This window comes from Lotus japonicus, chromosome 6, assembly GCF_012489685.1.
Source record: "Lotus japonicus ecotype B-129 chromosome 6, LjGifu_v1.2".
In the NCBI taxonomy this organism is placed as follows: domain Eukaryota; kingdom Viridiplantae; phylum Streptophyta; class Magnoliopsida; order Fabales; family Fabaceae; genus Lotus; species Lotus japonicus.
The window spans coordinates 5,174,820-5,194,937 of NC_080046.1; the positions used below are offsets into that span (position 1 = coordinate 5,174,820).

The 20,118-nt window shown below is 36.9% G+C and overlaps 3 protein-coding genes across 4 annotated transcripts; 1 reads left to right on the forward strand and 2 right to left on the reverse strand.

Moving 5' to 3' along the window:
• Positions 1–2,134: 2,134 nt before the first annotated feature.
• Positions 2,135–3,487, reverse strand: LOC130726591 (VQ motif-containing protein 22-like). Its single transcript, XM_057577894.1, has one exon. The coding sequence runs from the start codon at positions 3,245–3,247 to the stop codon at positions 2,624–2,626; it is 624 nt and encodes a 207-aa protein (XP_057433877.1). The 5' UTR covers positions 3,248–3,487; the 3' UTR covers positions 2,135–2,623.
• Positions 3,488–3,900: 413 nt separating this feature from the next.
• On the reverse strand, positions 3,901–9,942 carry LOC130726590 (dihydrofolate synthetase). The gene is made up of 10 exons (XM_057577893.1): positions 9,552–9,942; positions 9,071–9,168; positions 8,781–8,931; positions 8,452–8,514; positions 7,818–7,979; positions 6,594–6,785; positions 6,178–6,277; positions 5,618–5,749; positions 5,178–5,309; positions 3,901–4,526 (listed from the first exon to the last, which is right to left on the reverse strand). The coding sequence occupies exons 1-10, from the start codon at positions 9,807–9,809 to the stop codon at positions 4,165–4,167; spliced, it is 1,650 nt and encodes a 549-aa protein (XP_057433876.1). The 5' UTR covers positions 9,810–9,942; the 3' UTR covers positions 3,901–4,164.
• A 1,947-nt stretch (positions 9,943–11,889) lies between these two features.
• LOC130726592 (uncharacterized) lies at positions 11,890–18,893 on the forward strand. 2 transcript variants are annotated; one of them, XM_057577895.1, is made up of 8 exons: positions 11,891–12,136; positions 12,403–12,873; positions 13,012–13,183; positions 14,922–15,219; positions 16,150–16,222; positions 17,045–17,135; positions 18,032–18,111; positions 18,230–18,893. In XM_057577895.1, exons 1-8 carry the CDS (start codon positions 12,056–12,058, stop codon positions 18,449–18,451), a joined length of 1,488 nt encoding a protein of 495 aa, XP_057433878.1. In that variant the 5' UTR covers positions 11,891–12,055; the 3' UTR covers positions 18,452–18,893. The 2 variants fall into 2 exon arrangements, with proteins under 2 accessions (XP_057433879.1, XP_057433878.1); XM_057577896.1 differs by lacking the exon at positions 18,032–18,111 and having other exon boundaries at positions 11,890–12,136; positions 18,230–18,370.
• Positions 18,894–20,118: the final 1,225 nt, after the last annotated feature.

Sequence of the window (20,118 nt, forward strand, 5' to 3'; positions counted from 1 at the left end):
TGAATTATAAAAGACTCTTCTTTTATTTTATTGTTTGACTTTCAAGCTCAAAATCTCCATTTTCGCTTAATTTATTATCTATTTCTAGGGATAGCAATGAGTCTTAGACCATTAGGTACCCGCTAAAAATACCTACAATGAATGTGGTAAAAACCCGCTATATGAGTATGAGGTTGGATATATATGGGTAAATACCCGTAAAAAGTAGTGGGCATGACTGCGGTATGGGTACTATAATACTCAACCCGTTCAATACCCAACTGTCAGTAATTGTAAAAATTACTACCACTAAATCGTCATTTCTCCTCAAAGAGACTAAAATTAGGTAAATACATCCAAAATAAAAATAAGCATCTCGCAGAACTCCTTACAAAAGACTTAATTCCAAAAAATAATATGAGAAAATTATAAAAGTAAAATCCAATTTTTATAAGTTTGATAAATAGCTATTTGGAAGGTTTGACCATATATACCCAAAACTCGAGTCCTTTTTCCCAATTGAGTGGAAAAGTAGATAAAAAAATATGGACAAAGTCATGGGCAGTAACAAAAACAGGCGAGAATATTTTTTACCAAAACCATCTTCAGTTTCCTAAAACCGACAAAAAAGGAAACATGATTTCTCCACTTTTGTCTGTGTTATTGCAGGAACAACATGAAATTAAACCTAAAAAATACCTATCATAACATGATCAATAGTGGATTAGAAAAGACTCCTCTACTTTCATTTTACTGTTTGACTTTCAAGCTCAAAATCCTCATTTTTGCTTCATTTATTATCTATTTATAGGGATGACAATGAGTCTCAGATCATTATGTACCTGCTAAAAGGGAATTGTCATTCAGACCCCCCACAACTATTCAAACCGAAGGAATTTTCTGAAACCCGAAATTACCCCTTTCGAATGCACCTTTAAATTGCGTAACAGTCGCAGTTTGAACCTCATGTTCCGAGTGCGACACGAACGCACACTGAGAGTGCGTTGGTGACGCACTTTTAGAGTGCATTAAAAACGCACCGGCCATTGACCATGAGTCAACAACCGGTAAAACTCTCAGGGTGCGTCTTGGTCGCACCTTTAAGGTGCGTATCAAGCGCACCCTTAAGGTGCGTGTATTCTGAACACGCACCTTCAAGCTGCGACACAGACGCATCTACAAAGTGTGATAAAAACCATAACATAATGGGTCGGGTCGCGTAACGAACATGGGTTTCAGGAAGAATCTTGGGTGGCTGGCAGCAGAAGGTGGCGATGGGGGTGGCGGCGACTCCACTCGGTTGCGGTGTCGCTGGCGAAACCGATGGCGGAGGCAGTGGAGGAGGATGCGTGAGAGAGCGAGGGAGATTTTGAATGAGGAAGATTTAAATGAGTGAAATGTGTTTGGGGGAGGGGGGGAAGGTTTCAGAAGTTTGAAGAAGTGGGAGAAGTGAGGGGGGGGGGGAGTTAGTGGAGAAATTGGGAAGTTTTTTTTAAACAGGGGCATTTTGGATAATTCACCAATTTTGAGGGGTCTGAATAGCTGTGGGGGGTTTGAATAACAATTCCCCTGCTAAAAATACCTATAAAGGGTAGGGTAAAACCCGCTATGTGAGTATGAGGTTGGTTATGGGTAAATACTCGTAAAAAGTACGTAGTAGACATGAGTGCGGTATGAATATACTATAGTACCCAACCCGCCCAATACCCACAAGCAATTTCAAAAACCGCCAATAATTGTAAAAATTACCGCCACTAAACGTCATTTTTTCTCAGAAAGACTAAAATTAAACTCAGTTACAAACTCAGAGACTAATTTAATCATTATCCCAAATATTAATAAAAACATTACACGTGGTGTGTCAAGTTAGCTCTGACATGCCACTAAGCAAGGTCACCTCACCTCTCTACCTCAGGCTAGGACCAAAGCTAATATTTTCCTAAAAGTAGAGATAAAAAGAAAAGTTTTTTTTTTCAATTAGGGACGAAAATTGAAGTAAGCGACAAACACAATGATCAATTAGATAGTTAACTTTTTTTTCGTATTATTTAATAAAAATCATCACAAAAATCTAGCCAAATAAGATTGTCTCAATAGATTGATGATACTTAGTTTTTTTTTTAAAAGAAAAAAAAAAACAAATTCAGAAATCAAGTGATTGAAAGAAAGGTGTAATAACAAAATAATAAACATAACGTGTTAGCTACGCCTATAACAATGGATCTAGAAGCATAGCCCGTTTCAACCCTAGAATAGCCCAATAATTATTACAGAAACAAAAAGAAAAAGAAAGAGTATAGTATTAAGAAAAAAGACCACTAGAATTATAGAAAATGAAATGGTACACTATATATATTATTCTGCATTGGTTGGTCAACAATTCTGCCCAAGTTAGCACCTAATTTGTCTGCTTTACGTCACTTTCAGGCCTCAGCATGCGGACACCAAAGACAACAGCTACCCGTGTTCCTACCGGAGAATGATCTTGATGAGGTGGTTTGACACTCTTTTCAACAATTTATCATTTACCAGTTGAAATTCATGTCTGCACCAAGTAAGGCTCTAGTTTCCAGTTTAGCCGGATTCATATGAATTTCAAACATGAAAGAGTTTTAAAAGGACGCTAGGTAACACTTTTGCTTTCTCAAGAGGAAGTGCTTGGAAATAAACCTCCTTCTCCTCCTCCGTGTTCATGATCATGATGTTCATGAACATCAGCAACACCACCACTGTTTGAGGGTCTGGGATTGCTCATAAACGTGTCGTCTCCACCTTGTGTGGTCCTAGCACGATACATGTTGTAGTGTTGGTTTTGCGGCTGATACAGATTTTGCTGTTGTTGTTGTTGTTGTTGAAGCTGCTGAAGATGGAACATAGTTGGGTTCAGAGGAGGAGGAGGAACTGGACGTGGGACGAGGCCGAAGCCCATTAGGTTAGGCAAGCCCGTTGATGATGGTGCAAAGGGTGCGGCTGGACCTCCAGTGAACTGTTGCACCATGGCACGGAAGTTTGTGGTGTCTGTGTTGAGTAAAGTTGTCGGGTTTCGTCGTGAAGCCCGGGATCGCCGCCGTGTAGGCTTCGACACGCGGCCGTCCGGGCCCAAGTTGGTGCTGGATGTTGGTGGGCTTGAATTCATCGTGGCGGCGGCGGTAGCGGTAGTGGTGGTGACAGTAGTGGATTCAGAGAATGAAGGTGTGAGGGTTTGATTAGGGAGATTTTGGTGATAGAATTGGAGCCAGTCATTTGGGTTAGACATGGTTTGGATCATGGCCAGTGGGCGTACAAGAAGGAGAAGAAGAAAGAAAATGAATGAGGGAGGACTTTTCTTATTTGGGAAGAGTAAGAGGGAAAGAATGGTGTGTGTTGTGATGAGTATTTATGGTGCTTTTTCTCTTCTAATACTTTTTTCACGGTGGTTTCTATTTGTATTATTATTTACTTTAGTCAACTCAAAGGTGTGAATGTAATGGAAGATTCTGTTCGAAAAAGGACAAAATTTAGATCATACTATACACAACTGTTTTCACTGTTCTTCAATTTAAACACCACATGGCCGGGTAAAAAAAAAGAGGAAAAAGTATCATAGTAATGAATTAAGAAAGTGGATAGTCAAGCTTATTATTGTTCTTGAAAAATGATAAAACTTAGATACAGTTCGATAAACCTTGTGCATTAATAGCTACATCCCGATTTTAATCCCCTTAATGAATAAAGATAACACTCCCTCCGTTCCTAAATAACTAACACTTTAAGGTTGTAGCACAAGTATTAATAAATAATAATTAATGTTCTTGTTTTATTAAAACTACTACTATCTAATTTCCTATTATATCTTTTATCTCTCTTATTAATTCTAACTTTTCAATTTTCCTACCACCAATAAATGAAGGATACAATTGGTATAATATAGTTAATGCTCTCTTGAATTTTGTAAAGTGGCAGATAATTAGGAATAAAATTCAGTTAAAAATAGTGTCAGTTATTTAAGAACGGAAGGAGTAGCTCATTTGCACCGCTTATATCTTGCGGTTGAATGTACATCCAAAATTCCAGCATTGAGATTATAGTTTATTCAGTAGAGCATAGAAACAATGCTGTGTAAATGTTGATGTAAACCCATCCAGATTCCACTTGGTTTATTATTGCCAGGAAATCCCGTTTCAGTAGCTTCACTATGAAAAGCCATTAACCAGTGATAGAAGCTAAGACCGACGACACAATATGCAGAGATCCGGTAATGACAACAACACCCTTTTCATCCCCTCTTCTGGTTAGAATCTTATTTGCAGTTCTCAAACAACCCTTTAAAGACGACTCGGTAACCAACATGGTCTTACCATCATCACCTAAATTGCTTTCAGAGCTTACTGACTGTTCCTTTTCCTTTAATAATTCACTGTACTCTTCCAATCCTTCGTGACAAATCCCAATGCCTAGCTCTTCAGAAGCTTTAATCCAGGAATCTCTCAACGAAGAAGCTGGAGTTGTTCTAGTTACATCTCCAGCAATATTAGCTTCGGTTAAAAGAACAGTCTCCGCATGAACACCTGAACAAATGCAGTAGCATATGTAGACAAGTCACTTCACAGTAAGAGTTTTATAGGCTTAACTACACATTGCATTAAGAACTTGGCTCCTTCAAAGTGAGACACACTTAAAAAAGTATGAAATTATAATTAAATGAAAAATTAATTAAATGAATTTACAACTTCTTGATTTGATATATGTGTATATACTTTATTACAAATTGTTTAATTTTTGAAAATCAATAGCTGTAGCTTCACATTTTTTGCTCTTTTAAACGTAACCATTACTTTTGAAGAGTTAAATCCTACATTTAGAATATTATGTAAGACTGGGGCCTGACCCCTCATTGTAACAAAAAAGAATATTATGCAAGACTCAAGATCAACAACTTGAAACAGCATTGATAACCAGCAATTATTCGAAAATTTTATGTCACAAAATCCTTTTAGTTATTAAATAAGTCCTTTCACCAACAATGGCATTATAGGCAGGCAGAAATTAGAGGTCTGAAGGAATCACACCAACTTGATATTCTAAGCTCTCAACCAAAGAACTTTCTCATATTAAAAGACTGGCTGTCACTTTCTCATGTTCCCCACTTGGTGAAATTCTATTTTAACATGATAGTTTAATTAAATTAAGTTTACAATATCAGACTAAACATACTTTACCTGAGAGAACCTCTCTAGCAAAACCGACATGGTCTTTGTCATTTGCCATTGCAACAACAAAAGCAAACCGAGCCTTGGGAAATGCCATCCTTATTGTATTTATCAGTGCTTTGGCTGATTCTTTGGTGTGAGCTACAGCATATATTCACACAACTAATCAGAACTTTGGTTCTAACATATTTGTGGCACCAAGCTAGAAAACTATTTGTTCTTTCCACATTATAAACTATAAGTAAAACTATATACACATAAATTGTCAAACACGACACGACCACGTGAAATATTAAGGATGTGTCCACTCTGGAACAGAAAATTGTCCAAATTTCATGTCTATTTTTTTTCTCAGAAAATTTTCCCGAATAAATGTACCCCAATTCTCTTTAACAAAATTCAAGTCACCAGTTAATCCCATGCGAATTAAGTAAGTCAGAGCAGTCTACCTCCATCAAGAAGTACTGTTATTCCGGCAAGTCCTAATACCTCAGCTTCTTCAGAGGTTAGGAATTGACTCCTTCCAACGAGATATGTATGCTCTAAACCAGACCTAATAGATTCATCAGAAATTCTCCATCCTAATCATCCCATAAACAAGGAGAAAGTGAAGTTAGTCAGTACCAAAACAAAAAACAAAATAGAGAGAGATAATCAACATCAAACAAAACAAAGGCTTTGATTTAATTTGTCATGATCGTAATGACAAAGAGAATGGACCCAGGGGGCAGCTATCAAATGACTAAAGTAGAGTAGTTAAAAGAACTTGATACATGTTTGCACCAAATGCAAGAATTGTTATATCACATCATACTTAAGTGTTGTTTAGTAAAAGATTAGGCAGGGAAGAAGGCCTTTAACTTTCATGAAAATCCACAATGTGATCCACACATCTGGATTCTGGAGCCCAAGAAACCTCCGAATTAGAGTAGGAATATATTTAATTCAACTAAGATAAGAAAAAACACATGTTCAGGATTAAGTCAAGCAGAAGGTAGAAAAGTCGTACCTAAGTTGCGAAGACAGAGTGCCACACATGTAGCAGTTGCAGCATTTTGAAGCTGGTGATCTCCAGGCATTTGTAGCTTCACATCAAGTAACTTACTAGACTACATGAAAAGCTATACTAATAAGTTGCACATAAAACTTTTCCATGGCCAACAATGAAAATGTAGATAGAAAACCTGATAAAATAGCACAAGTAGAGAAATCAGGTGTATTTCTTTTAAGACATTGAGACGTGTGATACAACATAAGGCATGAGATAAAATTACAAACAAAGCAACAAGTATAGACACCATGGCTTATAAGATGCATCCCAAGCAAACAGTGTCGACAAGTAGGAACAAGTTGTGCCACCAAGGTATGTGCTTAACAGTGCAGTAACTAGGCAAACACCAAAAGCTACTGAATACAAGTTCTTACCAGTTTCAAGTTTTTCATAATTTGTATCTCTATATCACAAATTTGACAAGGCCTGCCATTGTGTATGCTGAAACTTTTTATATGACACCTATTCCCAGTATCACATGCTGACACTACAGGTGAATCCAAGGTTATTGCTTTATCCTGAATAATGCGCTCAATATGAGGGAGAAATGGTCCACCCAACACCAACTGAAATGCATATCATAGTCAGCAAAAATGAAATGATAAATGGACACTGTAAGAGTAATATTAAAAAACAAAGTTATGTATCCCAATCCGTCAGGGGGGGGGGGGGCAAGAACAAAGTCCTTATTTTTGTTTGATAAATGCAACTTCAAACAATAGAAGAAGCGACATCTTCAACCAACAAAAAAGTTATTTTATAGCTGTCACAGCACTACAACAGGCAAAATTTCACACTTATTTGGCCGGTCTGTTATAACATAAGCTAGTTTTATATAAGCAAAAGTTATGATAGTTCTTGAGAATAAAGGTAATTGTTAGGACCCCGATTAATAGGATTTTACCACTCTTACCAGAACAACAAAGTGGAAGATATTTATGAGAAATTCTGCAGGCTTAGTTCTTGAATGATACTTCATTTTCTAGTGCTGCAGATTTCACTCTATTTCAAATTTTCTATGGCAGGCCAGGAACCAAACCTCCTTAGTTCATTGCCTATCCAGGGTGACATTGGTTGAGGGAGTGGAACAAGGATTCATGGAATAAGAGATTGTTAGGATCCGAAAATCCTAACAGCCAAACAGCCGAAGAAAGGTAGGGATAAAAGAGTAATTTTTATATAAAACTGATTTTATTATGAAGAAAAAGTAACCAAAGAAGAAGAACCTTCTTTACAAGGGAAAATCTCTTACAAAGGTAAAAACCTATCACAAATCAACACTTACATGACTGTACCTAAGGAGAGTGCTCCTATTTATAATAAGCTAACTCTCCTAAGCAAATAACACTGGCCCAACAAAGGCCCAACTTAAAAAAAACAGACTAAAAGATAGACTTAACTAACTAACAGATAAAGATAGACTTAATCAAATAAACTAGACCCCTAATATTTAGAACCCTGACAGAGATGAAATCCTTAATCAACTTCAGAATAATCTTCGAAGAGTCCAAAACCGAATGCAAAACTTAGATCATACTAAAACGTGTCTTTCTACACACAATAAATTCAAATGAGATCTATAAAGAGAAACACCTAACCGGGCAGCCTTGTTTTATGATTCCTGCTTTTGCCATTGCAATAGTTTCCAAAGAACCCCCAAGAGCTGCCAAATGTTCCTCACCTACAGTGGTTATGACAGCTGCGGCAAGTCCAGAGCTTGATATAATATTTGTTGCATCCCGTGCTCCTCCTAACCCAGCCTGTAGAATTTAATAAAAATATATGCTATCAGTATGGCCATCTTGAAATTATTGGATTTAATTGCAAATAAGAAAAGACCCAGTTTACCACAAGCCTTGGCAACAAAATATGGAAGGTGCATAAAAAACGGAATAAACAATAGGATGACTTGTAAGTCAGTTAACAGTAACACAATTAATAACAGCAGTACAAGTGAGGAATTAGAGTTTAAATAGCTGGAGTTGTACAGGATAGGGAGAGGTTGGATAATTGCTAGGTAACTGAGTTATACAGGTGTAAAGGGTCATACTTCGTAAGGGAATTCTATCTGTGTATCTCTACATAACAGAAGTAACAGTCTTTCTACTTCATCTTTCTTCATGACTTCTTACCCTCTATTTCTTCCCATTTTTGCCTTCACGGCCAGTTCAGGTTCCTATCAGGCCAATACTAATAACAACCACTACGGATGAAGTGAAATCGATAACTAACCTCAATAACCGCAATGTCAACGTTCTCCTCAGCAAATAGGATGAATGCCATAGCAGTGAAAACCTGAAACAGCTCCATAAGTGATTTAACTTGCCAAACACATTAGTTGGTGAGATACAATGATACATAACTTCTTACATATTAAATAGCCATACAGGACAACAGACTACAGAGTAAACAAATAAGCATATATGAGACATCCACCTCGATTTATGTAGAATGCTATGAAGATGTAAGAAAAAGTATCAAAAAAGTGAAACATTAACTTCAGCAAACATGACAATTTCTCGATGATATTAAAAAATTGACAAGACTCTATACTTTAATACCTCAAAATGGCTTATGCAACCATTTTCCTTTTTAATTGCTTGGTCAAGATCCTGCTTTATCCTATGAAATAGTCCATTCAATAATTTTGCGGAGACAGGATCGCCAGATCTTCCTAGCAAAATGCGTTCCCTGATAGTCTGGATATGCGGACTGATTAAGAAAAATAAAGTCTGTCAGCAGCAATAATGGTATAAATCGTAAAGAAGCTACGGCTGAAAATGAAAATGCAATGTGCTCCAGTAAGTAACCGACAAGGCGACAACCTATGTTACTGACAAAGAAACTTCACCTAGTATAACAACCAACAGAATAACCTTCAGTCCTCAAAATATTTGATATAAAAGCAGCTGTTGACCCTTTCCCCTTGGTCCCAGCAATATGAACTGCCTACAAATGGAGTGATCCAGCAATCAAAATAATTATTATTACTTACTTCAACTGCATAAAATTGAGAGTAACCACTAAAAATGCATGGGACCCTTGTGAAAAACCTGTTAGTTTGTGTTATTTGAAGTTCAATATATTCATTCACACTCACTTTCCCTTCTAAAAATGCATGTATAGGAAACATTAGTGTTTGGATTTCAGTTGAGATCAACTCGAAAGCACTTTCAACTCAATAGAACCTATAAGTTACTTTCACATTCGCACATTAGAATTCGTGTTTTTCAATTAAAACTGTCTTGGAACGCGTGTGAACTGAAAACGAAACACTAATGTTGAGAGCAATGTGTGTGTGTGTGTGTGTGAGTGAGAGAGAGAAGTGAGACCTTGAATTTGGAGTGAGGATTGCCAAAATGGTCCATAAGGCGTGTCATTCTACGAAGATCGAATCCATCATCGGAATCGGTGCCTGCCCCAGTAGGGACACCGGACTTCTCATAATTTTTGAGGGAGTCAATGTAATCCAGTAAGTCTTTCATTTCTGGGTCCTCTTGGCGTGAGCACATAGCTCGTAGAGAACCCATTTGCCTTGGGATTCTTCTGAGTAACGAGGACAGAAGCATCATCTTGCTGTGGCGAAGCATCAGGTTGTTTTCAACAGAGATAGCATACCCCCATCACTCGCCGTATGTCAGTCGTTCGCACTTCGCACTCCTTCAGAGTTGCTCGTGCTCTCGACCCTGTTTTCTTCTCTCTTTTTTTTCTTTCTAATTTGTCTGTTGTCATCTATAAAGGGGTACTCTTTGCTAGTTATTCAAAATTGTTGCAGCAACATCGATAGACACGTGACGTGAGAGAAGCAGAGGATGTTTAATTTGTGCATAATTGCCACTATTACCCTTGTTTATTTTGAGCTATTTTTTTTTTTCCTTCGGAAAACTAACAAACAAACAGAAAAAACTAAGGAACCGCTAATAAATCCTTCAAAAGGAAGGTCTCTAGCACCCCATTCGGGCCATTAAAAATGGTCAGACTAGACGCCACCATCTGAGAGCCCCGCTTTGCTAAACAATCAGTCGTTGTATTACCAGCACGATGAACCCAAGCCACACAAATCTGCCACTGTCTATCAAGCAAATCTCTAATATCGCGAAGCACCACCTTGTCCGCATGAAAGGGCACCCGATCCCAGCAATAATCTCGACCAAGTCCCTACAATCAGATTCACATATCACATTTTTATAGCCACGACTCCAAGTGATACAGAGACCATGGCGCATCACCAAGGCTTCAGCCAAGAACAGTGTACTCACTCCCTTAGACCCGTAGAAACCCATCAAGAAGTTTCCCTCCCTATCATGAATCAACCCACTAACCCCCATGCTATTCGTCCCATCCCGATAACTGCCATCACAATTAAGCTTCACGAAATTAGCCGACGGTGGAAACCAGCGGTGCCCAAGCATCCTAGCACCATCCACGCAATGTTCAGGATCGAACACCCTTACCAGCTCGTCGTGCACATGGCAAAGATGACGCCATGCCTGCTCAACTGTCCAAGGATTCTCATCAAACGCCAACACCACACACTCCACAACCCCGCCACGAAGTGCACGCCATGGACACCTTTCCTTGCTGCGTCACCCAAGCCACGAGGTAGATTGTCCAAAATTGACTCCAAGACCGAGCTCCTAACCGTCCCCACAATTCACGCGAGTGCGGACACTCATGTAGACAATGCAACACATCCTCACATCCATGAGAGCATCGAGTGCTAAATTTAAAATTTGTGAATGAATATTTCTTAATTTTAGTTTAATTTATGCTTTCTTCTATTGTTTAATTTCAATCAAATTAGTTACATATAAAAAACTTAAATATGTGGGGTCCATTGTGAGATAAAAAAAAAACTAGCATTGAAGTAAAACTAAAAGAGTTCTTGTGAGTAACTAAATATTATATGACATTTTGAGTTCACAAACACGCTTTTAGGGGTTTTTTCTTTGACAGATGTCTCCACCCATTCAGGAAACAGTTACATGTCTCTCAAAACAAATGTCTTTCTCGGGATTCAAACTTGTCTAGCTTGCTGATGAGATCATGGGAAGTTGTGTGAATCAAGGATTTGAACAAGCTAATTCAAGCTATTGAAGAATGCATTATAAGTTTCTAGTAAACAAATTACAAGAGCAAGGGCCAAAAAGGATTAAAAAAAGCACTGAATGGGCTTGTTTAAAACACTTGAGTTAAACAAAGTTCTCTTTAATTAGAATTTGAGGTCAATCACGTTATGGTCATCATTTGGGTTTGAACAAGTTCATTTAATGCTTCTTTAATCCTCTAGCCTTGCTCATGTAATTGGTGTTGTAGAAACTTACAATACATCTTTTAAGAGCTTGAATTAACTTATTTCAATCCTTGATTCACATAACTTAATTATCTTTTTTTGTACATCGGAAAGATTAGATCACTTAATTATCACGTCCAAACTTTTTCTTAAAAAAAAACAATTTCCCTTGAAGAAAATAAACTAAATACCGTCATCAATTTCGTTTACAATTGATTTTTTTTTTGGTCAAATTGGTGATAGTGGCAATAGTGGACAACATATAAGGGAATACTAGAATTGACCAAAAGGAGAAAAAAAGGAATACTAGAGAATAATGGTCGAAGCAAGTTGGCGGGTGATGATAATGGTCACCACAATTTTTAAAATAATATTGCCAGCTTCATTTATTAAAGCACTGTTACCATCATTTCCCTTTCCTCTTCTCTTCTCTTTACTAATAACAATATTGTCATTCTCTTTGATCGATGCTGTCTAAGCTTAGCTCAGTGTTGGCCATTTTTGTCTCAATCTTATTCTTGATATTATCTTAATCTGGCTTTGATGGACAAGGCAGGTGCTGAAGTTCAAAATGATGCTTCTAGTTCAATGGTGTCTGCAGATCTTGCTCTTCTTCATCACCAGGTAAAATCTCAATGCTGTGCTGCAACCCTTTTGGCTGTAGCATGGTTTTTCTTCAGATCAAATGAGTTTCCATTTTGTCTGAGCAACAGGGTTGAAGATTATGAAAATTTCAATCTTTTAGCATCTGGGTAAACAGGAAGTTCACTTTTTTATTTGTTTTCTCTCTCTATGGAGAAAAAAAGTTGTCCTTTTACATTTTTTTTTCCAGTTTTTTTGTGTTTTTTTTCCTACCAAATTCCAATGAACTTGCTTTGATGGTTTCTTAGACATGTGGTGGAAATGGAGAAGATGACCAAACCTCCTTGATTGCTCAGTCCAGAAAACCTAGTCTGTCTTCTCTGCAAATACCAGCAAGGTCAATAGAAAGTGCATTATCTTCTTTTACTAGGACAGATGGTCCCACATTGTCAAGTCCAGGTTCCACTAGAGGACTTCCCCCAAGGCCAAATTCTGCAAAAGTCAAGTCCTCTATGAGAAATTTACTTTCGGCGAGGAGCTTTCGGGCGAAAACTAGTTCACAAGATTGTGAAAGGAAAGTTCTTATTGTTCCTGACACTTTGCCATCAGATGGCGGTGCTCTGGATCATAAGCCTTCAACTTCAAGGTCCCTTTCTCTTAACAAGGTTGTGTTCCCTGCATCAACAAAAGCAGCACATTCGTTGCCGGTTACTCCAAGTGAAAATTCAGGTGGAGAGAATGTAGATGGAAGACATCCAAGGAGTGATTCTGATTTTAGTGTAGGTTTCTGCTGTTCATTCTTGATTCGTGATCACTGCATCTATGGAAGTCACTGTTTTTCTGCATTTCTTTTTATATGAAAATGACTTGTGATTCTTAAAATATGCAACATTAATTAATGTTTTCGTTTTGTACAGAAAATGAAAGTTAATCAACATATGACTCGATCATTTTCAGTTCCGGTTAATGTTCAAACCACTATTTCAAAGCCTACAGATTCTAGGCGCCTGATTCGTGTAATTTCAGCTAGACCAAATCTACCAACTATTGATGACATTTCAAGTCACAATACTTCAGTTTCAGATATTGGTAAGTCACTCTTCATTATATAGGGGACATAAATTACTTTCTTCAACGTATCTCGTTTAAATTTCTTGATCAAAGAATATGGTTAATCAGAAACTGTCAGTTGTTTTGGCACGCAACAATTTTTTAATATCAGGCACTGAACCATACATAAAAGGTCACAATGAGAATGCATTGTTTAAAAGACTCTGAAGAGGAAAGATAAGATAGAAGTTATTATTTATCACCTCATTTTCTGTCCTTGTCATCAAGGCAGTGAAACTATTCTTTGTATTTTGTTACACCTAGCTTAATTGGATCTATAAATTAGGGATGGCTTCAAAGTACATAAATTTTTTGGATGGTATCTTTTTAGCACCACCCTTTTTTCAACCAACACCTCCCCACTCGTTCTGGAAATTAATTTACCGAAGCATAATTGGATGGTGTGGTAGAACCATACTGGTGCTAAAAGTAATCCCCAATGTTTTGAAGGACATCCTTAACCTATTAGCATCCCCCCCTAGAGCCTTTTGCAAGCCGTAAGTTTGTTGTTGTGCCTTCTTATAAACTTAAGTTCTGATTGTAAGTTAAAGTTATACGTAAGCAAAGACGAGTATGCTATGGATCATATTTTCTTTCGTTATATTGTAAAGCAAGTTTTAATTAAAATAAAACATGTATTAAGAAAATTAGACCAAACCATGAAGAAAGTCAGTTTATGTCCTTCCCAATTGACACACATAGGGAAGCATTAATCAAACATTGTTAAGTATTTGAAGAAAGCTCTGGGAAAGTGTATTATACAAGGATCATGGACACATGCAGGTGGAGGCTTTTTCAGATGCTAATTAGGCGGGGTTCCCTATGGATCAACTATTCACAGCATATTGTGTTTATCGTGGAAAAGTAAGAACTAAAATGTGGTGGCATGATCAAGTTACAAGTTGAAATGCTGAATACTAGGCTATGATTCAAACTATTTGTTAACTTATGTGGGTAGATCATTTCTTGGGCAAGATGGGATTTGAGAGCGCATCCACAGTAAAATTGTGGTGTAATAACCAGGCTGTCATACATATTTCATGAAATCATGTCTTTATGAAAAAAGTAAATATATTGAGATGAGTTATCACTTCATCTAAGAAAAGCTTCAATAAAATTTATATAGGGCTGTCATAATCAGCCCAGACCAATGTAAGGAAGGAAAAACCAACTCAATCAGTACTAAAATCTATCTCCTATAATCTGATTCAGAATCAGATTTTATTAATCTTGTCCTAATACAAATTTAATTACAATATCAGAAAATATCAATCTAATGCTTACTCTAATAACTCACTGATTAAAACATTGTATAGTGTCTTTCTTTTTATTTTGGATTCAAGGTTTGTATACTGTCAGTGTAAATTTTCTTTAGATAGACTTCCAATTGATTTCCGCCAAATCAGTAAATACATTTTTATTTTAATTAAAATTAAAAATGAAGGTAATTGTTTCTCCTACATACCGTTATATGATTGGATGTCAGTGTAAAACTGGTGCATCATAATGAAACCATTTTATTTTTATCTTACATTATTTTGTTGTCTTTATATTTGCATTATCAATGATAACTACTTTGAACTTCAGAAATAATATACTTAGTAATTTTTTTGCTTAAAAGTTTACTTACTATATCATTGTCCTTGGTTATCTTGTTAGCCCCAATCTCATATTCCTTCTCCTCTTTATGCGTTTTGTCACTTTGTTTCCTTTCCAGTCATTGAAGATGCTTCTGAGGATATTCCTGAGGAAGAAGCAGTCTGTAGGATTTGTTTTGTAGAGCTTGGGGAAGGAGGGAATACTCTTAGGATGGATTGCAGTTGTAAAGGTGAGCTTGCACTTGCTCACCAAGACTGTGCAGTAAAGTGGTTTAGTATCAAAGGAAATAAGACCTGTGATGTCTGCAAGCAGGATGTCCGAAACCTTCCAGTAACGCTCTTGAAAATTTCTAATCCTGTAACTGTTGCTTGGCAGCCATTGAATGTACCACAGCAGAGAGAAGTTACTTCCTACAGGTAAGTTTAATTGTTTCCAGTCATGTGCTAATCATTCTTTGTGTTTCATTTCCCTCTGAAACTAACATGTAAGATACCTACAATGTTCTTGTTGTGCTTATTTGTAGGACTATAAGTTCAAAGACCAACAAGTTTCATACTTTATTTTATTTTATGCTGATACTAAGTCTTGTCTTAATATTGCATATGTCTGATCTGGGGCTGTTCAGAACTAACTTTATGCATTCAAACCTTGAAAAATTAATGTATTTAATGAAGAGAAACTGCTCCAACCTATGGAGGAAAACCCAATATTCATAGAACAAGTCAAAATGACTTATCCTTATGTAATTGGCTGCTAGGCTGTGTAACAAACTTGAAATTATAGAGTGTGCTAAATTGTGTGTCATTTGAAGAGTTGTGGCATCTCAAGCCCAATAGAAGTGAGTGACTCTTTAAGCATGTGTGAGTGATCACTTGTGTAAATTTGTGCATAAAGCAAGATAGAAGATGTGAATCCGATAACTTCTCCCTCATTGGCCACTCCATCCAAGTTTCGACCATTGAGAGTCAACAAAAAAAACGGGACAATGGGTTGATGCAAGTTGATGATACAGGTAGGGTGACAGGGTGTTTATGTATGTGATACGAGTAGGGGTTTTGAATTTTAACAATAAATCAAAATGATGTAGTTTTGGTTATGTATATGCACAATGAGTACCCAATTTTTGTTTGAGAAGTTATTTCGATACGTATCCGATGCATACCTACGAATACCCAACGCGTACAGGGCATGTACTGCTGCAAGAGAAGAATGCCCATGATTTAGAGATTCTGAATTTGAATGTCTCATGTCTCGCAATTATCAGTAGACAGTGCTTTGTTAGGTCTACATACTTGTGACAAATCACTAGACAATCACGGTCGTTCTAATTTTAGTTTACTCTACAGGATCTGGCAGGATGTACCAGTACTCGTCTTGGTCAGCATGCTGGCATACTTTTGCTTTCTAGAGGAACTATTGGTAGGCTTACCTTGTCAACACTATGACAAAAAATGTTAGACCATTTTACTTGCATATTATAAATAAAATGATCTGAAGCGGGCAGTCACTACGTGGGAGCTGATTCAAAATTATATGGTTGAACTGACAATTGAACAACTGGCATAGCTATAGTTTCATATGGACCCTTTGAACTACTGGCATTACTATAATTTTATTAATATGTTTTGAACGTAACATTTTGAAAAGTGATTACAATTTTTTAAGGTCAGACATGTAAATCCCCAAAACTAGATTGCTCTTAATTTTATGATCAATTCCATTATTAGCTTGCTTGGAATTGGCCCCATGTATGTCTGCTTCACTAATTGGACAAAGAAAGGGTTGGTGGAGTAAATTTCATAGATAAGGTCTCAAGTGCTGTTTGTTGCTGCTGAGTATAAATAGGATGAATCAGAATGAAATGAACAAATAGAAACACTAGATAGAATACTTGAAAGGGACAGACGGCATGAATGTGACTTGGAAGATTTATGAAAAATGTATCAGTGTGGACCTATCAATAATATGTAAAATTGCAAATGATTAACTAATTTTAGGAAGGTATTTTTCTCCATTTTGCAACTTTTATCCAAGTCACTTTAATGAATTATGCCATGCCGTACTTTGTTGCTCATAAGTGAGTTTATTTTTGGGAGAAAATGAGATAATGTTTCTTTGAATATTTCGTTACTAGAAGGCCATCTTATTAATGTTGTTTATATGAAAAGTGCAGTATAATGTTATATACTCCTCTTGTTAATTATTTCTTTACCTTTATTCTTTGAAATTGGTTTGTACCAGGTTTCTGATTTGGGCTCTCGCGCTCTTGCCATTTCATTACCTTTCTCCTGCGTTTTAGGAATCCTTTCATCTATGATTGCATCAGCCATGGGTAAACTTGCTTCCTTTTGTTTGGCTTATTAAAACAGTAAATTTAGTTCCCGTGATTTTATCCTTTTCTTTTCCTTTTCTGGCTGGTAAGCTTTATTTCCATGGATATTGTTTACATTGAATGCTCCAGAGAATTTTGTCTAGCCATTAAAAGTATCTAGTCATGGTATTTGGGTCTTTAGATGAAACCATAACTATATCTTCAATGAATTGGATGTAGAAATTTGAGATATGTCAGTCAAATTAGATAGAATTGGAAGCAAGGTACAATCTATGTTTAACCTTACAATGAATGTCTAATTACAGGTTGGCATGCTGTTCAAACTTGTCATAATGCATGATTGTTTAGCCTGTACTGTTTGGTTGACATGCCTAGGTAAATAATGTGCTAAGAATTCAGAGAGAGGACTTATATTAGGGAATGAGGATACAGTAAAAATTGGTTAGTTCAAAGAAACAGATTTGTTAACAGCAAGTAATTATTATTTATTCATTGGAAAACTCAATTTCTATTCTTGTTAATTGGATTTAGGATTTCATAAAAATCGATTATGTTATGATCAAATGTTGAAATGTTATTTTGTTTCTGATATGGTACCCTGTAGTTTTCCTGTTCCTTAGACTCTAAAACTTCTACCAAATGTTATGTGGCAACAGCCACGATATGTTTAGATACACAGTGGAAAACTACGGTGAGCCAAAATCACGGTGGACAGAAGTAGCTTCTCTTAGCTTTTGGGGCTGTACTCCGTGATTTTGGATTTATCGTGGTTTTCCACCTGTATCCAAACACGCACAATCTTGACCTATTGATTTCTTGTTAACGTAAGCATCTGCGAGCTAAAAATGATTGATATATCTATTAAATTTTAAATCCCATATGTGGCTTGGTGGCAGTGAGCAGGAGTTACATATGGGCTTATGCTTGCTTCCAGTTTGCATTTGTCATCCTGCTTGCTCATGTATTCTATTCTATAGTAAGATTATCCTCTTTATGTTGTGCTTGTCATGTTTCTTCATTTCAATTTAATGGAGGTGTCACTTTGGGAGCAAAAGTATAAATATATCTTAACACACTTCTATTTCTACTTGTAGCTTAATGTTAACGCGATTCTATCGGTCATTCTTTCGTCAATCAGTGGATTTGGGATTTCAATCAGTATGAACTCTCTCCTAATGGAATCTATTAAATGGAGAACGAGTAGGCAGATTCAATCTTCGAATCAGAATGTTAACACGTCGCAGCAGCAGCGCCAGGATCATGCCCCACGGCATCAAGAACCTCAAAGACAGCATCCTCAGCTGCAAATGTTGTAGCAAGAGCAGCACCAATGACAGCAGACCAGTCTTTCACATCTATGAAGAATTGTGTTGTTTCAGTAACGTATTTTTTACACAAGCTTTTTTTTTTCCTACCGAGGTTGGCATTTCACTTGGTTTTGTATCAAAATATTTCAATCCCACATGAGCAGCTATGTGAAAACTGCAGGCAGTGTAGGAACGTTTTGTTAAATATATTTAGAGTGGAAACTTTTATGTGCTTACAATATATGGTTCTCTTACATCTTAAGGCACCGTTCCAAGTTAAGAGGAATCATACTGTAGATTGGATTTTTTTTTTCTATTGTATTTAAATGGGGTATCATGTAAGGACCATAGGTTTTGGTAGGGTGATGCCATTGTCTCCTAAACTCTAATTATTTAGAGTAGCTGAAATTGCTGTTCTATTAATCAATGTTTTACCTTTATTTTGAGTTCATTTTCTGTTGAATTCCATCACATGGGGCTGTTTACTCATGAGTCAAGCCTTGATTACAAAGGTATAGACGTATATGCCGTTCATAATATAGTTATCGACACTAGATCATATTTTGAAGCATTAGACCTAGTGAAGGATATGTTTGGATATTGTGGTGGATACCCAAATAGATTAGTTTTGAGGATGGGTGAAGCAAATGAAAGGGATGCATTAAAAATGGTAGGTTGTGTTGTAAGAAGCAATACTAAAGTGAAAAACTGGGGATGATTAAATTTGAATTTATACATAATGAAAATAAAAAAAATGAAGAAATGTGATTAGATGCATGTGTAAAGCTTTTTACATAGTTCGTGCATATGAATTAAATCATTCACATAAATTTTTATGTATTTCCAAATTGGTACCAAATCTCATTATTAGCAGGTCTGAGAAAAAACAGGTCTAGTCATGCTAGAGAAGCCGAGTACGACACTCGACATGAACCCAGGTAGGTGGTCAAAGCCCAAGTACTAACTAATTTCCTCTTAGAACTAATAGAAGATGAAGACCACCACAAGAACGTCATGTGGATCATTCACGTGGACAGATACACCAATAAAAAAGGAGGAGGGTGGGAATTATCCTCAGAGGCAGCACATACATACTCATAGAGTGATCTCAGCATTTTGATTTCTCTACAAGAAGTAACCAAGTCGAGTACGAAGCTTGCATCATTAGAGACTTGGGAGCAACAACAATGTTCATCTACTGCAACTCCCAGCTAGTGATCATCTCCCAAGCCAACATAGAATACCAAGCAAAACAATCGATCCTCCAACAATAGTTGGGACACTTGTGGCAAGTTTGCAAGGTCTCCTGGCAAACCGAGTTCCGACACGTCTCACAGGCTCACAATGGGCAGACATATTCTCACAACTAGCCTAATTGTCTTTTAGTAGCCTTGTTATTTGCCCACCCTCAAGGTTGTGATGTCAGCCTTATGTCAAAACTATTTTTATCAGTCTTTCTCTGAATTGTCGCGTGACACCTACTCTCACGCGCCACCACAATCTCATAAGCTCACTAGAGCGTGAAAATTATGTGCCGTCAAGTTTCCAACCACGTTCGACCCCGAGTTCCTGGGTTTCTCACCTATAGTGGTTCACATTCTCACTTATAAAATATGCTACGATAAATAATAGAAGAGAATTGTTATTCAGACCCCCCGACTCCTATTCAGACCCCT

Excerpts from the sequence above, each read along its gene's own strand:
- LOC130726591 (XM_057577894.1), bottom strand. The coding sequence starts at position 3,247 with ATGATCCAAACCATGTCTAACCCAAATGACTGGCTCCAATTCTATCAC.
- LOC130726592 (XM_057577895.1), top strand. The coding sequence starts at position 12,056 with ATGGACAAGGCAGGTGCTGAAGTTCAAAATGATGCTTCTAGTTCAATG. Across the intron at positions 15,220-16,149 it reads AGAGAAGTTACTTCCTACAG|GATCTGGCAGGATGTACCAG; the intron begins GTAAGTTTAATT and ends TTTACTCTACAG. Across the intron at positions 16,223-17,044 it reads GCTTTCTAGAGGAACTATTG|GTTTCTGATTTGGGCTCTCG; the intron begins GTAGGCTTACCT and ends GGTTTGTACCAG.
- LOC130726590 (XM_057577893.1), bottom strand. The coding sequence starts at position 9,809 with ATGCTTCGCCACAGCAAGATGATGCTTCTGTCCTCGTTACTCAGAAGA. Across the intron at positions 8,932-9,070 it reads TCTGTTGGTTGTTATACTAG|TCCGCATATCCAGACTATCA; the intron begins GTGAAGTTTCTT and ends TTTCTTAATCAG. Across the intron at positions 4,527-5,177 it reads TGCTAGAGAGGTTCTCTCAG|GTGTTCATGCGGAGACTGTT; the intron begins GTAAAGTATGTT and ends GCATTTGTTCAG.